The sequence below is a fragment of the Daucus carota genome, chromosome 2 (genome assembly GCF_001625215.2).
Source record: "Daucus carota subsp. sativus chromosome 2, DH1 v3.0, whole genome shotgun sequence".
Classification (NCBI taxonomy): Eukaryota; Viridiplantae; Streptophyta; class Magnoliopsida; order Apiales; family Apiaceae; genus Daucus; species Daucus carota.
The window spans coordinates 28384881-28409899 of record NC_030382.2 but is presented as its reverse complement, the minus strand read 5'-3'; the positions used below and the strand labels follow the sequence as shown (position 1 = coordinate 28409899).

General features: G+C 33.8%; 1 protein-coding gene across 1 annotated transcript; it reads left to right on the top strand.

Annotated features, from left to right (window-relative positions):
• The first annotated feature begins 11409 nt into the window (after nucleotides 1-11409).
• On the top strand, nucleotides 11410-21792 carry LOC108205721 (phragmoplastin DRP1A). Its single transcript, XM_064087067.1, has 16 exons — nucleotides 11410-11802; nucleotides 12242-12305; nucleotides 12425-12529; nucleotides 12658-12759; nucleotides 13158-13208; nucleotides 13366-13427; nucleotides 13730-13820; nucleotides 16957-17021; nucleotides 17742-17936; nucleotides 18434-18553; nucleotides 18795-18865; nucleotides 18959-19184; nucleotides 19841-19891; nucleotides 20869-21097; nucleotides 21248-21387; nucleotides 21477-21792. Exons 1-16 carry the CDS (start codon nucleotides 11674-11676, stop codon nucleotides 21603-21605), a joined length of 1830 nt encoding a protein of 609 aa, XP_063943137.1. The 5' UTR covers nucleotides 11410-11673; the 3' UTR covers nucleotides 21606-21792.
• Nucleotides 21793-25019: the final 3227 nt, after the last annotated feature.

Genomic DNA, 25019 nt, shown 5'->3' with positions numbered 1-25019 from the left:
TTTATACTACATCTTCTTTTTGGAATGAGTAAAAAGGTCTTCCCCGCTTCTTTCATATATGCTGACTGTCCCTACTACTTCATTTAGAGGGTGTGAAGATGGGGGAGTTCCACCAAATCCTACTCAAATTAAGATCTAGTGTTGGCATCTAATATTAAAACAATTAGAAATAAATGTCAATTGTCAAGCGTTAATGTTATACATATACACATAACATGTATATAATAAGTGTTTGTACCTGTGTTGGTTATTGACCGACTTGTGGGGTGGTGTCAATAGCTCGTCTACATTCATTCTCAAATCTGCCTCCATCAATTCAATTTTCCCAATCTAGGCCTCTTCTTCATTTTTTTCCAACTTCTTTTCAACCCCTAACTCTTCTTCATTTGCAACCTTTATTTTCTTACCCCTCCTATGCTTTCTGTTAATGGAAAAATCTGAGAGTTGTAATCGGAATAAAGATTTTATATTTCTACTATCTCTTTTTCTTGGCGAAATAATGTATCTGATTGCTCCTAAGTCCTACCTTAGTAAAAAATTGCCATATCTCCTTAGCGCTAGCATCATTGGAGATCCCATTAACAAAAATTGTATCCCTAGTTGTCACCCTTCTTTTTCATTGATATCTTTATTAAAGCCACTATCCAAGTTGTTTGACACTACTTCCTTATAGTTTTGTGACCTTTCATTTTTTTTTAAGTTTTCATAATGAATCTAATTGATAGCCATCCTAATTCCTTCATCTTCCTTCTCCACTATTGTCATCACATCATCATCCAGCCATTTGATAGTCTCGAATATGAAATTTCTATGTTCATACTCTCCATACTCCACTTGATTCTGAACAATTGGATCCTGAACTTTACTGCAGGTCCTCCCACGAACCTAATAGCTTTCTCAAAACTTCTTCAATAGCCATATCATCTTTCTACTTAATTCTATTTAGTAGTTTCTTGTCAATGCATCTCTTTATTCTCTGTAGACACATATATGATAATAAAATTGTTACCTTTAGCATATATGCCTTCATTATCTCTTATAGCTACTCAGCTTTTTTCGTGATGTTTGTTACTATCTTGTTTATCATAGTAACCAATTCCTCCCATTTTGCTGATGCACTAACTAGGTTATCTTTCCGATCTCGACTAGCCGTTGCTGTTTGAAATCTATTTCATCACCTCTCCATTATATTATTCGTCCAAATTTTCTCTTGTTTTTGTTTTGTTCTTTCTTTTTTGAAATAAAGGGATATGACAATTTAAAAAAATAATATAATATTTACACTGTTACCCTTATACATGACTTTTAAAATTATTTTCTCTTTTCGTTTTTAACTTATGAGCAATATTTATATTTTAAATTTCAACGTATATCAGGTCACTCTTAATTAAAACTTGAAAATTCAAGTAAATGACTTAATTAACTATTTAAATTTCAATTTTTTATACGTCAACCTCCATAAAAATTTATTACTTAAAAATATCATCATTAAAAATATTTGAACAAGACCTAGTTTAAAACTTTACAAAGTGTTCCAAAAATATTCTATATTTTATGTAATACCTTTTTGCTAACAATTTTATTAAGAATATCATTATCTTTTTGACCTTCACGAGTGATATCTTATAATTTGACGTTTTACTGACATTTGAATAACAAAAATATTATCATGTGTATGAAATTCAAAATAAAAGTTATCAATTGGAAATCGGGTAAAATAACTAATTCATAATCGTAATAAGTGAAAACTTGCAGTTTGGTTATGTTGTTAAAAAATTTTCAAAAACTTAACTGAACTACATATACTTTTCAATCGGGTTATTGTAGAAACAGAAACTTACACAGTCTTTAAAAGTCATTGACTTTTAACGTTCTCTATTAGTTTACCCATTAACCCAACCCGCCCAATTATAATTACCCTTAAATTCAATTCAACCATAAGAAAAACAATACATCGAGCTATCTCTCAAATCAACACACAGTAGTTCTTCTGGGCTGAAGGTGATGGAGAGGAGAGAAGAGTAAACATCGGTTTCTTGATTGTTAGCATGAAATCATGGGATAAGTAATCTCTCGAATCCTCTTGTTAATTCAAAAACCCCTATTTATTTATATGCATGTATCTATAAACCCTAAATGTGTGTATGTATCGTATGTGGCTATACAAGCCTGTGATAGTTGTGCTATTTTATAATGGTGGGATTATTACTTTTGATTTGAACGATGTTAGACGATATGTGGGTAAGAAAACAATAGTTAGGATTTGGCTTGAAGTTGAGAAATTGAGTGTAAGTTATATTAGAAATATGTTTGATTGTGTATTTCGAGAATTCAATACACTCGAGACACATTTCTCCCACCACCCTTTCAGGGAGGATATCTTGGAGACACATTCTTTGTGAGTTTCGGGAATATCCCCATTCATAGGTCCGAGATCTATATCTATAACCAAGGTATTTTTTTTATCAGAGGTTGAATCGATCATCAGAAAAAGAATTAGGCCAAAAATTAGGATACATTCTGGGAAAATCAAACAATAGGTTTGTTAATCTCCTATTAAGAATGAAATGGTCGAAGATCAAGAAGTGAGTTATTTATACCAAGCGTTCTTCTTACGGCTAGATCCAATATCCTGGTCCCTGCGGAAAGGAAAAAGAATTTCATGATCCCGCAATCACTCAAAAAAATATTTATTTTCGCCCAACTAGGTTAGTAATTTCTATTATCTTTTTGTATACATTGTAAAGTGGCACAAATTCGTGCCCTCTTCGCATCAAAATCGAATATAAAATCTTCCTCGCTAAGCATCCATGGCTGAATGGTTAAAGCGCCCAACTCATAATTGGCAAATTCGAAAGTTCAATTCCTACTGGATCAATTCTCCCACCACCCTTTGTGAAACAGTTGAGGGGAAGGCCAAAAAGGCAAAGGAGAAGGGAAGGATGGGGGGGGGGGGGTTAGAGGAAGAATGAAGCAGGGACAAAAAAGTTCATTATCTAGGATGGGGAGGGTAATACACTGTATAATTTGCTGATTAACGGGGCATACTAGATGAAAATGTCCAAACATGCCTGTTGATTATGTTGAGAAAATAGTAAAAAAAAAGCATGCGAAAAGAGAAACTGATGAGTGAACAAAAAGTTAAAAGAAATGCACAAATGGAGAGGGTTGGGAAAGAAATGGAGACAAGTGAAGCTCAATTAATGGATGACATTTTGGAGGCTGAAAATATGATGAATGCACCGCCACGTACAACACTAGAAGAATGGTTTTTGTAAGTAGTTTATTCCTTTAATTTACTTTAATTCATGCACAAACTAGTACATTAATTGTTTATTCCATTAAAATGCAGATGCCTACACCAAATGTTGAAGCAACACATAGAAAAAATGGGATTCTCCCTCAAAAGTCCAATCATACGAGTTTCCGACCAGTAATAGTGGATGGCCAAAGCTTCCAGTGAGGAGATTTAAAGTCAAGGATGATAAAAAAATTGCTTAAACCGCATAAACCGCCTGCACCGCACAACAAAACGCGGTTTTTAATTTCCGTGGTGTGGTTGCGATTTGATTTTTTCACTAAATGCATGGTGCGGGTTGTGGTTTGACATATTACTAGCGCGGTTCAAACCGTATCGCACCACAATGTTATAATATATATATATATATATATATATATATGTATGTATATATATACTAGTAATTGTCAAATAAAATTATGTAATATACATATTTATATTATTTATAATTATGTTATGTATATATTACTTAAATCTCTTTAAATAATAGTTAATTATTAGTTTATAAAATCTCGCATGACTATTGTGCCAAATTTTTATGAAACGATTATATTATTATAATATGACTCTTATTACTCAACATCATCATCATCATCATTATTATTATATTTACACTTTTATTTATATAATTTTAGTAGTTGTAGTAGCTCTGAAACGATAAATATTATAAAACTTCATTGCAAAAAAAGTTTTAGTTATTGTATATTTAAATTTTATTCTCTATTTCAACTAAAAATATTTATTATTTAGCATACACAATTTAGAAGCCACACCGCACTACACCGCATTTTTGTGGTGTGGGTCTAGGCGGTTTTTTGTTAGCGCGGTGTGGTTGCGGTTTAAAATTTCAACCAAACCATATAAGCGGTTTGGTTTGCGGTTTTAGAGAAAAACCGCACCGCAATCACCTCTATTCAAAGTTCAAGACAAATATGACTATGCTTACATCTAATTTTTTTTTTTGCCATAAATAAAAGCACTTTCATTAATCAGAATGATATAGTGGAGACAAACCCCTACTGCTGAACAACCAGGTTGGAAAACAAATAACATACTAAAAACAATTAGCTGATTTGTTACCTGATTGTTTAACACATAGAATTTAGAATTCTTGAAGTTAAAAATGAAATAAAAGATATTCCAAGCGATCCAAATTGTACCAACATCGCAGAAGGCAACAACATCACAATTGACCTTATAATGTAAAAGCCATTATTAGACCAGCGTTTAGAAACCCTAATCTCATAAATTGAGATCGAAGGAGCGGCACCCTAGATATCTACATGCGGATACCAGCTATAGACATGTCGAAAGTGTAAACTCCTAACAGATGAACAATCTTTGAATATGAAAGGTGAGTTCTTGCCATAATTACCACCGACTGATATTTGACGCGGGCATTTCAGATCTCCAAAATCATCAATAGAATCATTCTCAACGACTCCAACATCGAATAGATCCAAACATAACTAGACAAAAACATAACCAAACACTCCAAAAGGAGAGACAAACAAACACACTCCAAAAGAAGAGACACACATATACCCAAAAAAATGTGTTTTATTGAAAGAAAATCAACGAAGATGAAAGGAAATAAAGAGGATGGGGCTTTCCAGTGGAAAAAACCAGTGGAAGCCTCTCGGACTATCTTGAAAATGGACAAAGACAAAGGACGAAAGGCGACTCCTCAAACCCTGATTTTTGAGAGAATGAAAGAAACAGTAGCCATAGATCCTTATTATTGTGTAATTTGCTAGCAGTTTTTTGACCGTAAATTTGAAAATATTTTCTAGTTCTTTTGTTGTTGTAACTACAGAGGGTTGATAATTCTCTTTATTATTGTAATTGTATGGTTTAGTGCTAATTATGTATGAGATGATATTTTTGAAATTATTGTTCTTGTTTTAGTGATGTTTTTGAAATGCTGTTTATTTATGTTAATGTTTTACCAGAGTTTACAGAAATTAATGATATAAAAGTTTTTAAATACTTAATTAGTTAATTATAATTTTTTTAACGATATGACTTAATTTCAAGTTTTACAAAGTACATTTATCAATTAGCTATATTATCCGTTGGAAATCTAAATCAGAAACAAAACCCTTTTAAAAAGTGAAAAACAGAGAGATTACTAAATCAAAATAGAAAAATGGGGTAAAAAAGTGAAAAACAGGCGGGATTATTGAGAAATTCTTTGAAGAAAACAAAAGAAATTGTAGGGGTGCCCATAATTTGACAAAACAGATTAAACCGACCCAACCCGCCCCTATTTTTAGCCAACCCAACCCGATATTATTAAACCGAACTTTGAATGGGTTAAACATTAAAAAAACCGAATTAAATGGGTTGGGTTAGGGTTTTGATAATTTTTAACTCATTCCAACCCGACATATATTATGCACTAATGAGCCATACTACTAGTTTACTAATTGACTTAGAAGTTAAGATTTTCTTGATATTAATATGTTAGTACTCAAATTATGAATTATAATTAATATAATGATGTTCTATTTATATGTAACATAATTTAGTTTTTTAGATTGTAGTGTATTATGATGTGCATATGTGATGATCAATTGTATAATTGTATACTAGATTAAGTTGCACGTGATTTTGATTCTTCGACTTCTAAATTTTTTTATCGCAGACCAACAAATACAAATATATGTCATACTAAATTCTATTTTATAATTAAACCGATCAACCTGACCAAGCCGAACCAACCCAATCCGACTTTAATAAGGTTTACGATGAGTTCAAATTTTATAAAACCGATCTAATTGGGTTGGGTTACTAATTTGCTAGCAACCCGCCCAAACCGACCCACGAGTGTTGAAAATAATAATGCACTAGAATAATAAATATAAGATAAATAAGATGGAAGAGATATATTGATAAGCATGAACTGATCTCAAGGACTACTTGTATTGTCTCCCCTGTTAACTGGAAATGAATAAAATACTACTCTAAGTGCACTACTAGGAGGTTACTGATATTTCTCCTATTATCACTCTACTGGACTCATACTTCTACTCCATCACTTCATGACCTGATCAGCAGCTATTTTCTAGGCATGTAACAATACTCACGACCATACTGGAGTAAACAAACTTTATACAAATAAATAACTAAACAAAACAAATAATTAATAATAAATAAATTTAAGATTATTCCAACAATCACACCCATAATCTTAAATTTATTTCTGCAAGTATTTGATTCCCACTGGTGCCCTCATTCTTTCAAACTTCACTGATGACAGAATTTCAGCGAGCTAATCTCCCCTTTAATCTAAAATGTATGAAGCACTTTTCTTCATCTGTGATGCACTTCTCACCACCATCAATTTGTTGATGCACTTCTCATCAACACCAATTATATTTGTTGATGCAATTCTCATCAACACCAAATTGTTGATGCACTTCTCATAAACACCAAAACACTTTGGATCAACTCTCCCCATCGTCTAGAACAGCCAAAGCTTCCGCTTCTTTCTCTAACTTTAACTTCTTCTGGGCAGTGCAAACAAAATAGAATAGTAGCCCCATATGCATCCCATACTGCACATGATGATACCTACCACTTGCCCACACTGCATCACATCTTTCTCGGCAACCCTTCTGCTGTAACCACCTTCTCAGCTGGAATTGCTTTTTTTTTTTTTTTTTGTTGTTAGGGTCTACATACTCGTAGATGAGTTGTATCTCGAGATACAATAAGCCGCTACAAAGGATTTCATTCATTTAAAAAAGATTATCATCTAACCGAAAGACATGCAAAGATATCTCCGGACGTTTGGATAATAATACTTTAATGTTTGATAGGAAAATACCCCTTTAACACCTTCTAGGGATCCTGCAAAAAATACACGAAAAAAGAAGAACATAAGTTCATATACAAAATTATATAAATAAAAAATAAAAAATTATAAAGGATAATATATCTAATAATAAAGTATTTTTAGAAGTATGTGTCTATATTTCTGAAGTTGAAAAATAAAATAAAGTCTAACCAAAGAAGGATCTTTGGTTAGACATTAAAATAATTAAAAAAAATTGATTGCTTCTTACAAGCCAAAATATATGCCATCATTTATGGCCACCCATGAATGGTACAATTCGCCTCAATGAAGGCACAATTAACATTTAAATCATTTAGACATCAATCAATTCAATTTAAAGGATTCAATCACTACTTCATGTAATATCTCACCATAATATCAATTTATTACGGTCAAACAAAATTAATGAATTTAAATGTAGCAATTAAAAATGAATAAATAAATATTCATATATTACAAAGACGGTCAAACAAAATTAGTGAATTTAATTGAAGCAATTAAAATTGAATAAATAAATTATTCATATATTACAAAGACGATTTAATCTCTAAAACAGAACTTAAGAATTTGAAACTTCTGATTAACTACAAATAAATAAAAATAATTCAAGTTAGAATTAAGAAACACGAACGAGCTATCCCAATGAATCTAACATTTGACTAAAAACATTCATTCATTTTATTGGACAAATCTGATAAAAAAGAAACAAACAAGTGATTACAATACCAATCATAAATTAATCAAATCAAACAATGATCTTAAGGTGTAAACAGTGCACAAGAAACTTAAAATTTTAACCAAGAAACAATACAATATAGACTCCAAATTTGACTATAACAATAATCAAAACAACTACAATGCTCGTCTTGAACATCTCATAACAGAATGATTGAAAAAAATAACAAGTAGCAGAAAATACATGAGTTTAATACTATCAATATTCACGTCTACATCTAGCACTTGTAAAACATAACCCAGCAAAATCAATATAATTGGTAAATCTTCAAAAGTTTAAGATATCATACCTCAATTGTGGCGTAAATGCACACAACAAACATTCATCAAATAATAAAAGGCTAAAGAAAAACATGTTATAACATCAATAATCATATAGAAACATCGTCTAGTCACCGTACTCTCCAAATTCCGACGAATTGAATCTCGAATCAAAACTGAATTTCGCGTTTTGTTGGAGAGCGAGAAGATTGTTTAAGAGCGAGAAGAGAGATCTGGCTTACAATAACAAAAAAAGTGTGTGGTCTGTTTGAATACAAAGGAAAAGGAAAAGAGGGGGCTGTTGGTTTGTGAGAAAGGGGAAGTAACCAGATCTGTGAAAATTTTTGGGATGGATCGGCTGGCTTCGTTTCTTGATCGAGAAAATGTCGAAGGTTTTTTCTTCTAGCTGGAATTGCTTCTTGAAAATCATATTATTATGCCAAAAAGAACCTCGCTCTGATACCAAGTGTTGGAAATAAATATATGTATAATATAAGACTGAGAAAACAAAGTGCAGGGAAAAGTTCCCTACAATAAACTTGCATGGGACGTACATATAGGAATTCAAAATACTGCATCTATGTTGTTCCTAAAAACCAACAACTTCTATCCTACTAATTTTCCACTACTTCAATGTTCCCTACCAATACTGAACTACCCAGTGACTTAGTCATCAGTTGTTTAAAAACATAAACATGGACTTTATTTTACTAAATAAAACAAATAAATAATAACTATGTTTAAGATTATTCCAACAATCACCCCCACAATCTTAAACCTATATATGAACATAATATATGAAGCACTTCTCTTCATCTGTGATGCACTTCTCACCACCTTCAATTTGTTGATTCACTTCTCATCAACATCAATTTGTTAATGCACTTCTCATCAACACCAAATTCATTGGAGCACTTCTCTCCAGGTGCACATAATCACTCATAATTTGAATCCAGAAATCATTGCATTCCAAGCAACAATATCTTTCTCAGACATTCCATCAAACACCTTCCGTGTCCCTGCCTCCACAAATTGTTCCATCTCGTTCTTCATGGCCTTCTACCACTCTAACTCGTTTTCTTCCTTCAACAAACTTCTCCCGCATGGTCTCATTTTTCTCGACAGCCCCATACTACACATGCATCCCATACTACACATGCAGCGTTGCCACCTTCATGTCACTGCCTGTAGTAGTTTTTTTTCTTGCAGCACAGCCACCACGAGGACCCACAGGTCCCAGGTTGCTATACCATCTTGAAAATAATAATGCACTAGAATAATAAATATAAGATAAATAAGATGGAAGAAATATATTGATAAGCATGAACTGATCTCAAGGACTACATTGTATTGTCTCTCCTGTTAACTAGAAATGAATAAAATACTACTCTAAGTGCACTACTAGGAGGTTACTGATATTTCTCCTATTATTACTCTAATGGACTCCTACTTCTACTCCATCACTTCATGACCTGATCAGCAGCTATTTTCTAAGCACGTAACAGTACTCACGACCATACTAGAGTAAACAAACTTTATACAAATAAATAATTAAACAAAACAAATAATTAATAATAAATAAATTTAAGATTATTCCAACAACCGGAACCCCCAAGACCAAGAGGTGAAAAATGGCCCTGATTATCAGAAATAAAAGAAGTAATGCCCCAAATAACGTTTTTCAAAAAATTGGCCCTAAATGACCGTTAAAGACGTGGGTGAAGTAGCGTTTAATATTAGGTAGGGAACGCTACTTCGTGTAGCGTGTTTTAGATTATTAAAAAGGAAAACGCTACTCGAAGCAGCGTCTTAGCATAGTTATATGTCTAGGCACCGGGCAGTGGCCAGAGTATCTAGAAGTTGAGTATAATATGTATGTTGTATGCAAGCTTTTGTTTCTTGAATCATCCATCAACTTTATTAGCACATAGTGACCACTTGCTTATATATTCACGTGTGTTTTTGTTTATAACCGGTGAGTGAAAAACCTATCGAGAGAAGGAGCAAACTGAGGAACCGGTTGAATAAATAAATTTACAATCATTAACATTTAGGGTTTAGGTTTGGGTTGTAAAATAATTAATTCGTACTGTATTTTGGCCAATGGTAGGGTTTAGGATTGAGGGTGTAGGGCCGGTAGGCCCTACTCCCTCGAGCCTAAACCCTAATTAATGCGAGGCTGCAGGGCCGAAGGCTCTAAAGCCGAGAAAGCTGCGGAATAAATTAATTTACAATCCTTAAAATTTAGGGTTTAGGTTTGGGTTGCCGAATGATTAATTCGTACTGTATATTAAATTGGCCGACGGTTAGGGTTTAGGACTGAGGGTGTAGGGCCGGTAGGCCCTACTCCCTTGAGCCTAAACCCTAATTAATGCGAGGCTGCAGGGCCGAAGGCCCTAAAGCTAAGAAACCGATGGAATAAATTAATTTACAATCGTTAACATTTATGGTTTAGGTTTGGGTTGTAGAATGATTAATTCGTACTGTATATTAAATTGGCCGACGGTTAGGGTTTAGGATTGAGGGTGTAGGGGCCGGTAGGCCCTACTCCCTCGAGCCTAAACCGTAATTAATGCGAGGCTGCAGGGCCGAAGGCCCTAAAGCCGAGAAACTGACGGAATAAATTAATTTACAATCGTTAACATTTAGGGTTTAGGTTTGAGTTGCAGAATGATTAATTCGTACTGTATATTAAATTGGCCGGCGGTTAGGGTTTAGGATTGAGGGTGTAGGGCCGGTAGGCCCTACTCCCTTGAGCCTAAATCGTAATTAATGCGAGGCTGCAGGGCCGAAGGCCCTAAAGCCGAGAAACCGGCGGAATAAATTACTTTAACATCGTTAACCTTTAGAGTTTTGATTTGGGTTGTAGAATGATTAATTTATATTTGAAAATTAAAAATATTTTTGTATAGCATTTTTTATTTTATAAACTAGAAAAAAAATAGATCAATAAAACAAAAAATAATGTTCATTCTCAACTTTAAGAAATAGAATTAGAAAAAAAAGCAAAATTGGTCTAAACGTTATTTAAAGTAACGTCTTGTGTTTTCAGTATCCACCCTGACCAACTTGCCAATACTCCAAAACGTCATTGGGAGGAGCCTTTTTTGTGTTAAATAAAAGGATAAAGTTTAGACGCTACTTGCAGTAGCGTTTTTAGTTTAAAAAAAAAACGCTACATGATGTAGCGTTTTCGTTAATAAAACAAAAACGCTATACCAGCCATTTATCGAGTTTTTTGATATTTGGGCCATTATCACCCCAATTTCGGTTATTTGGGATGAAGACCCCGAAGAGGTAGGGACAAAAATTTGAAACAGGGACAAAAATTTGAAACGAAAAAGTTGGGCAGCTGCACTGGGATTTGAATTTGAAATTATAGCAAGCGAAGCAAAGCAAAGTAGTACAGTAAAAAGCTACAGAATCGGGCCTCCGAATTGAAACGGACCCCCAGATTGAACTGCAAAAACGGTGGCGGCGTATTAATTACAGTCCAAACAGAGTCAAATTCTTCTCCGTACAGATCCCACCAATCGACATGGAGAATCTGATATCTCTAGTGAACAGATTACAAAGAGCTTGTACTGCTCTCGGCGATTACGGCGAAGAAAGCGCGTTGCCTACTCTCTGGGACGCGTTACCTTCAATCGCCGTCGTCGGTGGCCAGGTTTACACTCTTTCTTTTACTTTCTTAACTCGCTTATTGCTTTTATTTTTCGGTAATTTCAGTTAGTTTAGTTATTAAATCAATGCTGATTTGATTGGATTAGTGTCATTCACCTTTTCGAGTTTTATTTGTATCGCCTGAGTGAAATAATGAGTTGTCTGCGTGTTTTCAATTCGGTTCCTAGTCGAGAAATTTGAATCAGGCAAGTCACTAGGAATTTTGAAATGTGCCAACTGTGAAAATGTAGTAATTGCGAGAAAAACATATGGAGATCTAATTAGATTCGAGAAGCCGGTTTGAGTGTGATTTAGGATCCGTAGCTAATAGGAGTGGAGATGTCGCAAAAATGTGACTCCAATTGCCGTGTTAATGGAAAATTGTGATTTTCCGAGTGCTTTGATAGGTGTTTGAATTGATACACCTCTTTTAATGCTTTTAGAGTTCTGGAAAGTCTTCTGTTCTGGAGAGTGTTGTTGGAAAGGACTTTCTTCCTCGTGGATCTGGTAACCAGCTTCATTAACTTAATTTGTAAAAACTAATTACATACTTAATTTGTATATAAACACTCAGTTGAACAATATGTGCAACCTATCAACTAGAATCTTGTACTGTTTGAATGCAGGAATTGTCACCCGGCGTCCTCTTGTCCTACAGCTGCACAGACTTGAAGAAGGAAGAGAATATGCGGAATTTGCACACCAGCCCAAAAGGAAATACACCGATTTTGGTATATATGTTACGGAATGATTAGTAGCACATAGCCACATAACTTATATTATATATACATACTGTTCCTTACAAATATGATGTATCTTTGTCCTTGCTCAGTTGCTGATTCTGTTGTATCTTGTGCAGCTGCTGTTAGGAAGGAGATTTCTGACGAGACTGATCGAGAGACTGGAAGATCTAAAGCTATATCTACTGTACCGATATATCTCAGCATCTATTCGCCCAATGGTAAATAGCATCTCTAACCTAGTATTTTTGGATTTTTCAAGCTCTAATAATTTGTACGAGTGACGTTCCTTGGATGTTCGTGATTAACTTATGTTAGCACTTAGTAGGTTGCTAGGTTTGAAGTTTAGATGTTACTCTGCCAGTGTAATACAAGTTTTTAGAACAATGCATTTTATCTGTTCAGTGCAGTGTCTTATTAGATGAATCCTGCCATAAATATGATGGTGATGGCATCCATAGTTATAAATGAAAGAAGAGATGGTTTACCTTTGAACATCTTTTATTTGAATATTTTCTGGATTAGTATATGCCAGTATCTTATACATCTCTGTACATGTCAATTGCATGTAAAAGTAGTAACTGCAATATATCTTACCTGTGTGTTGTGGGAATGACAGTTGTAAACTTGACATTGATCGACCTTCCCGGGCTTACAAAGGTAGCTATTGGTGAGTTTTAGTATCTCGTAGCTCTTGTTTTATATTTAAAAAATATTCTTGTTTTGACTGATCCATATATACTTAATGTTATCTCCTTGCCCACTTATATTATTCTTTCCACTTCTTGATGCTGATTCATTTTGATTATACTAATTTGTCCCTGTAGATGGCCAAGCTGAGAGTATAGTGCAGGAAATTGAGAACATGGTTCGCTCATATATTGAGAAGGTAAGTTACCATTCGAATCATGAGTTATTTTCTATTCTTGTATCATAAAATATGCACCTCAATTACTATGGTTTAGCAGTCGGTGGACACAGCCAGAACCTTCAAGATGACTGTCTATTATGGGATATTATGATCTTCTTCCCTCCATACATGTGTCTGTGTGTAAGAATCCAGGGCTGCAATGTCAAACTTATTTTAAGCTTGCTATAGTGCGCATTTGTTCTTTAATTAGTGCGTTTGTGGCATCACGGGTATTTATTCCCGTGTAAAATATTAACAGTTCAACATTTTCAATTATGCAGCCCAACTGTATCATTCTAGCAGTTTCTCCTGCTAACCAAGATCTTGCTACCTCTGATGCAATCAAAATGTCTCGTGAAGTAGATCCCAAAGGTAAAGTATCTATGTCTTCAATAACGTAGCCAGAAAAATAACACCAAATAAGCAACAATTATAGTCAATATATAGCTGAAAGGTACATTGCAACTAAAATAAGCAACACAATATAATAGTTGGGGAAAGTTATCAATATATAGCTGACACCTAATGGATCCCTATTCCCTAGGTGTCCAGTGACGCCCATGATCACCTAAAATCCATAACAGATGGCCTATCCTATTATAGTCAAGGTGAGCTGGACGCCTATTTGAAGATATTGAAAACTCTGCTCAATCTGAATCCCATTAACTCGAACTGTAAACAAGAAGATAGATACAAAATATTTGTGTTCATTGATTATGTTGAGAAAAATTGTTAAATGAAGTTCTTACCTTCTAACACAAATCGTTTATATACAAATCAAAACATTGAATAAATTAACTTTCCCGCCTAAAGCTAACAAACTAAATAAAATAAAAGCCATTTACAGTACGCAATACCCCCCTCAAGCTGGATGTCAAGAAGGATCAAACTGAAGGCCAAGCTTAAGGCACAACTCATTGTGTTGAGCAACAGATAAAGGTTTAGTCAATACATCAGCAAGTTGCAAGGATGTATGAATGTGAAAGATTCGGAGAAACCCAGAACTGAAGTAACATAGTCGTGAATTAAGTGACAATCAATCTTTAAATATTTTTTGCGTTCCTGAGAAACCTGATGCTCAGGAGTATTATCACTCTAAAAATTGATTGTAGGGATGGAAATCTTTAAATCTAGTCCTTCCAGCCAAATATTTATGAAAATGAAGCTTTTATATAGGCCATGCATAGACAAGAGAATATATGTTATTAAGTGCTAAATATATAGTATTAACACCTGATGATTTTAAATAACCAAGCCAGCATCTAATTTATAATGGAAACTATATCAATTATACAACCTGATTCTGAATAAAAACAGCAGCTAATATCCCCCTCAAGCTGGTGCATAGAGATTTCACATGTCTTTCAAACCAACTTATTAAAACTTTCTGTGGATAGACTTTAGTCATGATATCAGCCTGTTGTTGCTTGCTGGGAATGTACACAACACATAATTCCTTTTCTTCGAACTTTTTCTTTGATGAAGTGTCTGTCTATTTTTATATGCTTGGTTCTGTCATGTGAACCGGATTTTCTGCTATGTTGATTGTTAATTTGTCGGTGCAGAACAATTATAGTGGGTTACTTTATGAATCTTTAATTTCTTAAGTTTGTGCTTAATCCAGATTAAATCACAAACTCCTCGAGCAAGAGCTCTAAGTTCAGCTTCAGCACCAATTCAGTAATTCGAACTACTACCGATTGTTTCTTACTCCTCCAATTGACCCGGTTGCCAAAACTTTAGAGTAATACCCAGTTGTTGATCTTCTATTTTCAAATGATCCTCCCCAGGTGCAAGTCCACATCTGTGAAGCCTTCAACAATATGTTTTTCATTCTTTCTAAACAACAATCCAGCCCCTGGTGTTTTCTTTAGATAGCGCAAAATTTTGTACACGGTTCCAAGTTTTCCTCTATAGGATTATGCATATACTGAGTACTAAGACTCACAGCGTATGTAATCTCATGCCTCGTATAGGTAGATCAGTTTGCCCACTAGTCGTTAATACATTCCTTTATCAACTGGTTTTTCTTTTGTGACTTTTTTGAACTTGCCTTTTGGTTTGACTGGTGTTGCCACAGGTTTATAACCGCTCATTCTGGTTTCTTTAGAATATCCAGAATATATTTCCTCTGAAACAGCACAATACCTTGTTTTCTTCTTGCAACCACCATTCCTAAGAATACTTCATTGGACTGAGATATTTTACTTTTAACTCTTGGGAAAATACACCTTTAAGTTTTTCTTGCTGTACAGAATCATCACATGTTATTAGTGTCATCAACATAGATGAGGATAGTTATCTTATTATCGTGTGAATATTGAAGAATAAAATATCATATGTTTGAGCCTGTTTGTATTTATCCTTCTTCATCACTTGTTTAAATCTTTCAAACCGCTCCCTTGGAGATTGCTTTGGACCACATGACTGGGGAATCAGATGTAAAAGATATTACCTGCTGTTGTTATTTAGTATCCCTTAGATGATTGGTACTCCCTCCGTCCCACCCAAATGTTTACATTTGGGTTGGGCACGGAGGTTAAGAAAATAAGTAAAGTAAGAAAAGTGATGGGACCGGTTGATATTTTATGTATAAAGTAAGTATAGTGGAGAAAAGTAGTGAGAGTAGTTGATTTTTATATTGTAAAAGTTCACTATATTTGCCAAGTTTTTAAATGTAAAGAATTGGATGGGACATCTCAAAAAGGAAAGTGTAAAGAAATGTTCGGGATGAAGGGAGTATTATTGATATAGGTTCCATACTTAGATAAATCAGATGTTGGCTTGGTTATAAGAATCTTATGTGTTTTGAGGGCCAGTCATGAGTATCTTACCAGAAATTAGGGTTTCAATTGATGATTTCGAGAAACTTAGGTCTGTAATTTGCAAAAATAGGAATCAATCGAGAAACATAAACAAAACGATGAAAAAATTGTTCGATCAAGAAAAAAATACAGTACCAACTATGTATCAAGGAAATCGCTATCGCGGTGAAGAACAAATCTAGAACTAGAGTTCTTCACAAAAAACAATGAAATATACGAAGATCTATGCCGAAAAACTAATGTATCATGATTGAGTCTTCACCTTGATGCTGTGATACCATGAAGAACCTCAAGAAACTCAAATCACTGCTCAATCTGGATCCATCAACTTGAATTGTGAACAAAAAGATATAGACATAGAATATCTGTTTGTATTGATTACGTTGGAAAGAATTGTAAAACAAAGTTCTTAGTTCTTACCTTCTAACTGAACAAGCAGATTGTTTATATACAGGTCAAAACATTGATTAAACTGTAACTACTTTTCCTGCCTTGAGCTAACAAACTAAATAAAATTAAATCTATTTATAAAACTCAATACTATCCAATATCAATCTTTAGGCAATACTTGACAGTTTTGGCCTTTATAGCAAATTACATATTTCATTTGCACATTCTGATGATTATTAATACCTTTTGGTTCGGCTCTATTGACTAGATGAAATGTGTTCGATTTGTATTAGGGGAGAGAACATTTGGTGTTTTGACAAAGGTTGATCTAATGGACAAGGGTACTGATGCAGTGGAGGCAAGTTGCTTTTGTTTTTTGTGAACCAATGTTATCTTTTGATAATATGACTCCATCTGTCCCAATGTTTTGGCTTATTTGGCCTTTTCTCTGTTGAAAACCAATTTTATAGTGCAAATTATGTATTTTATGATTAGTGTTAATTTTTTTAAAATGCATTATAATGAACAGTACATTTTTATAAAGTTGTATTTCCAATTTATAAATATATGAAATGATTACATTTTATATTGAATCATACTAGTCAATGTGACCAAAAAATTCCAATCAAACCAGTTATATGGGACAGGAGTATTTGCTTAATGAAGCCAATGTTATACACATTAGACTCGAAAATGTTTGTATATATTTTATTATCATCTCTTATAAGAACGATAAGTTTATAATCTGTGCTTGCTTAATGATATGTTCCAACTAACATCTCACATTGATGCTAAACTGGAAGTTTTCTTATTATAATCATCCAGAAAGTACTATCTTCTGAATACAACTTTCGTTAATAATATGTTCCAACCAACAACTCACATTCATACTAAACTGGAAGTTTTCTTATTATGATCACTAAGTAATGATCTTCTGAATACAACTTCTATTAATGTCTAACAAAATTATTTTGAGGAACCTAGATGTTTAGGTCCATCCAGTGTTTGATATCATTATCATATTGATGGCCTCAATTTGTACACTTATTGTCTTTAATCTGTCGACTGGATTTTTCAGATCTTGGAAGGAAAATCATATAAGCTACAGTTTCCTTGGATTGGTGTTGTTAATCGATCTCAAGCTGATATTAATAAAAGTGTCGACATGATTGCTGCTCGCCGGAAAGAACGCGAGTATTTTGCTAATTCCCCAGAATACAGACATCTTGCGCACAGGATGGGCTCTGAACATCTAGGAAAAGTGCTTTCTAAGGTAAGTTGTTTTTTTTATTATATATATATATATATATATATATATATTTTAATATATAGGGTCGCGCTCAAGAGAGAACCAATCCCTAAGATAGAACCATAGAACCAGTAAGGTTCTGCAGCAGAACCCTGAATTTTATATAAATTTTCAGGATCTAAATCTAAATACATGTTTTTTTGCATTGTTGTGTATGCTCAAAAATAATTTCAATATATAATACAGAAACACGACATGTTTTGCATGTGCACTTCTGCTGCAGAACCTAATAATACTAGAAATAAGGCTAATGGTTCTTAGGCTAAGGATTCTAAGTAGAACATGACCCTATATATATATTGTCTAATATTATAATGTTGTCTATGATGTTTGGTGTATTTAATTGTGTGTTTATGAAGTTGGGTTTCTGTTTTTTGTTTTGTTTTCTTTAAATTGGTCCTGATGTCTGATGCTTTACAATGAATCATCTGTTTGATAATGTATTTGCACGACTGTTTCAGCATTTGGAAGCTGTCATCAAGTCCCGAATACCAGGTCTCCAGTCTTTGATTAATAAAACTATAATTGAACTTGAAACAGAATTGAGCCGTCTTGGGAAGCCAGTTGCTATGGATGCTGGAGTAAGTATACCTCTTACCCAGAGGGAGAAGATTACTTATTAATTAAATAGAAGCTGCAGTTACCTACTTGAGTTTTTTTGTGCTTGGAAACTATAGCTCTGTGCTGTGATTCTTTTATATAATGAGATCAAGTACTTTCATTTGTAATATAGGATTTGTAGGGTTAAAATGTATACACTACTTGCTGGTGTCTGCCTCTTGAAGTATTAGTGGTTTATATGTATTTCACTACTTATTGCAGGGAAAATTATACATGATTATGGAGATCTGTCGAAGTTTCGATCAAATATTTAAAGAACATCTTGATGGCATGTATGTTTGGTGAAGTAGTTACGTACACTAATATTTCTAACATTTTTGGTTAATTTGTCACTTTCCAACTCAAAATATTTATAATTGATGCAGTCGGCCAGGCGGTGATAAAGTGTATAATGTTTTTGATAATCAACTTCCAGCTGCTTTGAAAAGGTTACAGTTTGACAAGCAGCTTTCCATGGAAAATGTGAGAAAACTCATAACCGAGGCTGATGGTTATCAACCTCATTTAATTGCTCCTGAACAAGGGTACCGCCGTCTCATTGAATCTACCTTAGTAACCATCAAAGGCCCTGCAGAGGCAGCTGTTGATGCGGTAAGAATCAAGTCTTTCTAGACAATCTGCTTAAAATATGCCATCTCGGTGTCATTCTCTATTGATAGTTTAGTAATTATGTATCTCTTAATCATTTCATTGTGTTTTCCAATACGTACATTCCATGATGAATGCAGTAATTAATCATAAATAATTGAGGTTATTAGTGTCATGTTTTATGTGTTTCCTCACCAAGAGTTCTTCTCGAGTTTCCCTTTTCCTTCGTAATTATACTCCCTTTATTGCACATAAGGGTTTCATATATGCTGAAGATTATGGATAAGTTTCCATCATAGTCATATACAAAATTTGATTAATAGTTATCGAGCAGCAGTCTGTTAATACTATTTTTTGAGTTGAGAATCCTTGTGCTGAATTTTTCTCTATATTTAATTAATAATTAATAAATGCATAGAGAAGAGGCTCTTTTTCCATACAAAGGTACTAGTATACTTGGCATAAATGGCTCGTAAGGTCTCATACTTTTTCTTGAATATATGTTCATGCATAAAATATTTGAGAATGTGTTCAGATTTGATAGTCTTGTGTTGTTTCTTATGTATGCTAATTGCAAGTAATAGTTTAAGACACATTTTATGACACCGGCAATATGCTTGCAAGTTGCTTATGTTGATATTTCGTTATTATGTTTTCAGGTTCATGCTATACTAAAAGACCTGGTTCACAAGTCAATCAATGAAACAATGGTTAGTATCAAAGACTATTTCACATTAGTCTTTCTTGAGTGATTAGAATATTTTGCTTATTGCTTCTTACATGGGATTATTAGATTTCAGACATCGTGCACTTGGGAGTTTGGGTGTGAGCTTTGGAATGAAAGTGCACTTTTAGAATTTGTAGTCCCCACTAAATTTAACGGTTCATTATCTATAAATATTAACTCGAACTTTGTGTTTGGGCCAAAAAACTTATCTTTATCAACTATAACTTTGTATTTTGGCCAAAACTTACCTTTAACTAATTTGTGCCGAGGAACACTAAAGTTGGATAGAGACTTGCTTTTCATGCCTTATTCTAGATGCCTGATCTCTTGGATGCAGTAATCTATGTAAACAGGGAATTTGGCTGATGTAATATTTGATGGCACATTTTCCATATTATTTACAATCAGAAAATTACTAGACTGCCACCTCGTACTGTGTCTAACACATGACTGTTTTTCTCTACTTCCTCCCAGGCCTCTATATATATATATATTCTCCAAAATGAACATCCTTAGAGAAAAGAACAATAAAGAACCCTATACTTGTTATTAATTGTTATATTTTTAAGTGTAGAAATATATGTGTCTATCTATTTGTTTTATATGTGGGGTTCGGAGTTTATTTATAGAAGTGCCAGTTTTTACTGGCCTTAGTCCTTCAGGTTATGTAATTAGGTATTATATTCTCTATATATATATATTGATGTAATCCCTACATACATATTTGACTTGATTTTTGAAGATATTTTTAATTGATTGAGTCTTTTATGGTATGCATACTTGCATTCCATGGTGTTTCCTCCCTTCTATGGTTGGGAAACCTTAGGGTTGTGGGTTTTCTGTAGTTAATTCACCCAAGTTCTAGCTTTAATTGTTTTTGTTAATACATCTAATATCCATGCTCACATCTATCCATATTACCTAGTCCTGAATCTCAGTATTACTGCTTGTCTTTTGCAGGAGCTGAAGCAATATCCCTCTCTGAGAGTGGAGGTTTCAAATGCTGCAATTGAATCCTTGGATAAGATGAAATTAGATAGCAAAAAAGCTACTCTTCAGCTAGTTGAAATGGAGTGTAGCTACCTGACTGTTGATTTCTTTAGGAAGCTTCCGCAGGATGTCGAGAAGGGTGGAAATCCAACACATTCCATCTTTGATAGATATAACGATTCATATCTTCGTCGCATTGGTAAGAATGATGGTCCACAGAGAATCATACTTAATAATGTGTTTTGAGCACAATCTTATAATCAAGGTTTTGTGTTCCTTGTCTGATTTTCCTTTAGGACAGTTAGTGTAATATTGACTGTTTAATTATATACTCGTCTTTCAAACTTAGGTTCCAACGTGTTGTCATATGTCCATATGGTGCTTGGAAGTTTGAGGAACTCCATCCCAAAGTCTGTTGTTTATTGTCAAGTACGTGAGGCCAAGCGTGGCTTACTTGACCATTTCTTCGCTGAATTGGGAAAAAAGGAGGTAAATTTTTTAGTTTATCCTTCACTCACCTTGCAAGTAAAACATGATGAGATATGCCAAGTTGCTTACTATACATCATATATTTGCAGGCAAAGCAGTTGGGTAAATTGTTAGACGAGGATCCGGCAATAATGCAGCGGCGTATCTCTCTGGCCAAGAGGTTGGAACTGTACAGAGGCGCCCAAGCAGAGATTGATACCGTTGCCTGGTCTAAGTAGTTGGAGAAACTATATTCTTTGTTGTGGCCTTTTTTTTTTTTCTCTCTTCTCATCTCCGACACATAAATCTAAGGTAGGTTCATCTGATTAAGTCCTCTGTAATCAAATTCCGTATTTGATTGTGTGACTTTATAACTTTGATGGAAATTTGTATTGTATGTGTATATGGCCTCATCCAAAGACCTCATGTTCATGTCCCATGTTCTGCAACTACTAATGCTTTATGTTAAACTATCAGTTGTATTGTTGTATATGACGTTAAAAATTGGTGACGTGGTGTGTTATTATTTCGTCAAATTGTCACATTGCGGAAAATAAATAAAGAGAAAAAAAAGGCTTAATTATAGTCTGCCCATTTGGGCGTACAGGAAATAAACATTGGACACTAAAGGAATTCCTTTATAAAAACGAGTATTACAGTTTTCGGTAAACGAGATTGGTTATGCATTACTTAGTATATCAAATAAACGGTAGGACATGACTACCAATTTTCCATTCATAATTCTCTCGTGTCAAATAACTCTGGCAGCTGGACGGTGAGAATATGTTTGGTCAAGAGTGTAATATGGTTAAGAGTATAATGGGGGTGTTTGGAAGTTAGTTTTTTGAGATGAAATTAGCTTTTTGAATCAAATTAGATGTTTGACCAAATGGAAAAGCTAATGATAGTGTTTGGTAGTTAGTTTATTGAAATAGTTTTTTGGATCTAAAAAGCTAATTTTAAAAAAACTAATAGGAGGAGCTTTTTCAATTAGATGATTGACAATGTGTCTGGGTAAAGCGCGCCCCCGCACGCACACGAAGTGACGTTTCCTACTTATCTGTACAGACAAAACGTAACCACAGTTTACGTTACACTGTTGATTTATATATATAAAAAAACTTAACATTAGTTAACATTTTAGTTTTTATTTAGAGCCTAAACCCTAATTAATGCGAGGCTTTAGACCCTAAAGCCGAAGAACCAAACTAAAAAATTAATCTTAAAAATATTAATGGCCGACAGTTAGGGTTTAGGATTGAGGGTTTAGGGCCGTTAGGCCCTAATCCCTCGAGCCTAAACCCTAACTAATGCGAGACTTTAGGGCTGAAGGCCCTAAAGCCGAGGCACCGGTTGAATAAATAAATTTACAGTCGTTAACATTTAGGGTTTAAGTTTGGTTTTGGGTTTTAGAATGACTAATTCATCAGACTGTAAATTAAATTGGCCGACGGTTGGGGTTTAGGATTGAGGGTTTAGGGCCAGCCTAAACCCTAATTAATGTTTGGGTTTTAGAATGATTAATTCATACTTTAAATTAAATTGGCAAACGATTAGGGTTTAGGATGGATGTTTATGGCCGTTATGCCCTAATCCCTCGAGCCTAAATCCTAATTAATGCGAGGCTTTAAGGCTGAAGACCGTAAAGCCGAGAAACCGGTCTAATAAATAAATTTACAATCGTTAACATTTAGGGTTTAGGTTTTGTTTTGGGTTTTAGAATGATTAATTAATACTGTAAATTAAAATGACCGACGGTTAGAGTTTAGGATTGAGGGTTTAGGGCCGTTAGGCCCTAATACTTCGAGGCTAAACCCTAACTAATGCGAGGTTTTAGGGCCGAAGGCCCTGAAGCTGAGGAACCGGTTTAATAAAATTAATTAAAAAGCGTTAACATTCAGGGTTTATGTTTGTGTTTTAGAATGATTAATTTATACTTTAAATTAAATTGACTGACGGTTAGGGTTTGGCCCTAAAGCCGAGGAACCAAAATATAAAATTAATCTTAAAAATATTGATTAATAGTTTTTAATATTTTAGGGTTCATATTTGGATTTTAGAATAATTTATTTATCTTGAAATTAAATTAATTTAAGAAAAAAAAATCAAAACTCAACTTTAAGTTGCGTTTTAGAGGTAAAACGAAGCTTAAAGCTGTGTTTTTGAAGCAAAACGGTATTTAAACTTACGTTGCAAGATTTTTTAGAATTTTTAAAAAAAATTAAAAATGGGTAAAACGTTGGCCTAAGCCACGTTTTATGTTTTGTAAATTGAAGGTAATGATGGAAACGTGAGACTTAGTTGCGTCTTGCCTTTTCAGTCTGCTAAACGCGACACACAGTGACGTTTTGCTGAAAACGTTCGTTAAAGTGGCGTTTTGGAGTGCCAGTCAAGGTTATTATTCTGGATCGTGACTTTCAGGTCCATTTCACTAAAAATAGTGACTCTCAGGGCCGTCACCCCACAAAAATGTCAAGCTGTAAAACAGATAATTTTGATATTAATCTATTTTATATTAATCTTTTTTGTGTCAGTTACCATCTTATATTTATCTGTATGTATGTTGATTCGGATCCGAAAATTCATATTCGTATCCGGATATAGTATCACGATATGAATACTATCCGGATCTGAATCTGATTTTAAATAGAATTTTTAAAAAAAATTTGAAAATTAAAAAAATAGCAAAAATCAAAAAATAATTTTAAAAATTAAAGTTAATAAAGATGATTTATATCTATTCAAAAATTAATTTTTACTTATATTTTGATATAAATTTGTTATCTTTAAAATATTAAACTCAAAAAATATTTTGATCTATGTCTTCAGTATCTTACAATTTGTTGATATCTGGTAGGTGATTGAATATGTCCAAAAAATTCAAATAGGTCACTCAACTCGAATTAATCATCAATCAACGGCTTTCGAATTGAACGAAATGATTAAATTAAATTGATCTATTTGAGTTTTTTGGACGTAGTCCGTTAAATTTGCAATGCGTGACCTGCTTCAGTTTTTTGGACACAGTTTATCCCATAGTTGATATTTAACCCTATAAAAATTCATATAAACATGTGCGGTGCAACATGTCTCCCTTACAAAATTATTAATGTTTATTTAAAACAGTCAACAAACCTTATATGTAGCGACTAGATCATTTTTTTATCATTCATCCATGTCCAAAGTATTCAAAAAAGTTATTAGACTCTGCTATTCTGATAACCATTAATACTGTAATCAAAGTATAGGTGGATACACATCAAAAGAAACAAAACTACCACAATATTATCAATATACTAACATGCAAATACATGCCCAAAGTCATACATTTTACAAAGATTAGAAAAAAAATCATTATAAGAACTGACTGCAGCAGTGTGACTAGTGTCCGCCTGGACATCTCTTTTCAGGCATAATTGAGGACACACTGATCAGTTATTTGTAGGTGATATTACTATATATCACCCTCAGTGTCATATGCAAGTCATTGTATCACCCCTTGTTCCAGATCAAGACCCGATAAACATTACTATGAAGTACTTTTGCCAATCAAAAAAAAATAAGAGGTTAAATCCAATACGACACATCAAATTAGTTACTTGGGAATATTAGGATATTCCATCTGAAATTTCTCAAGTAACTGATGTAATGTG

What these genes read in the sequence shown, in the direction of transcription:
- LOC108205721 (XM_064087067.1), top strand. Translation starts at nt 11,674, where the DNA reads ATGGAGAATCTGATATCTCTAGTGAACAGATTACAAAGAGCTTGTACT. An exon ending in TCGTGAAGTAGATCCCAAAG is followed by an intron (nt 13,821 to 16,956) that starts GTAAAGTATCTA and finishes GATTTGTATTAG; the next exon opens with GGGAGAGAACATTTGGTGTT. An exon ending in CAGTTGCTATGGATGCTGGA is followed by an intron (nt 18,554 to 18,794) that starts GTAAGTATACCT and finishes TACTTATTGCAG; the next exon opens with GGAAAATTATACATGATTAT.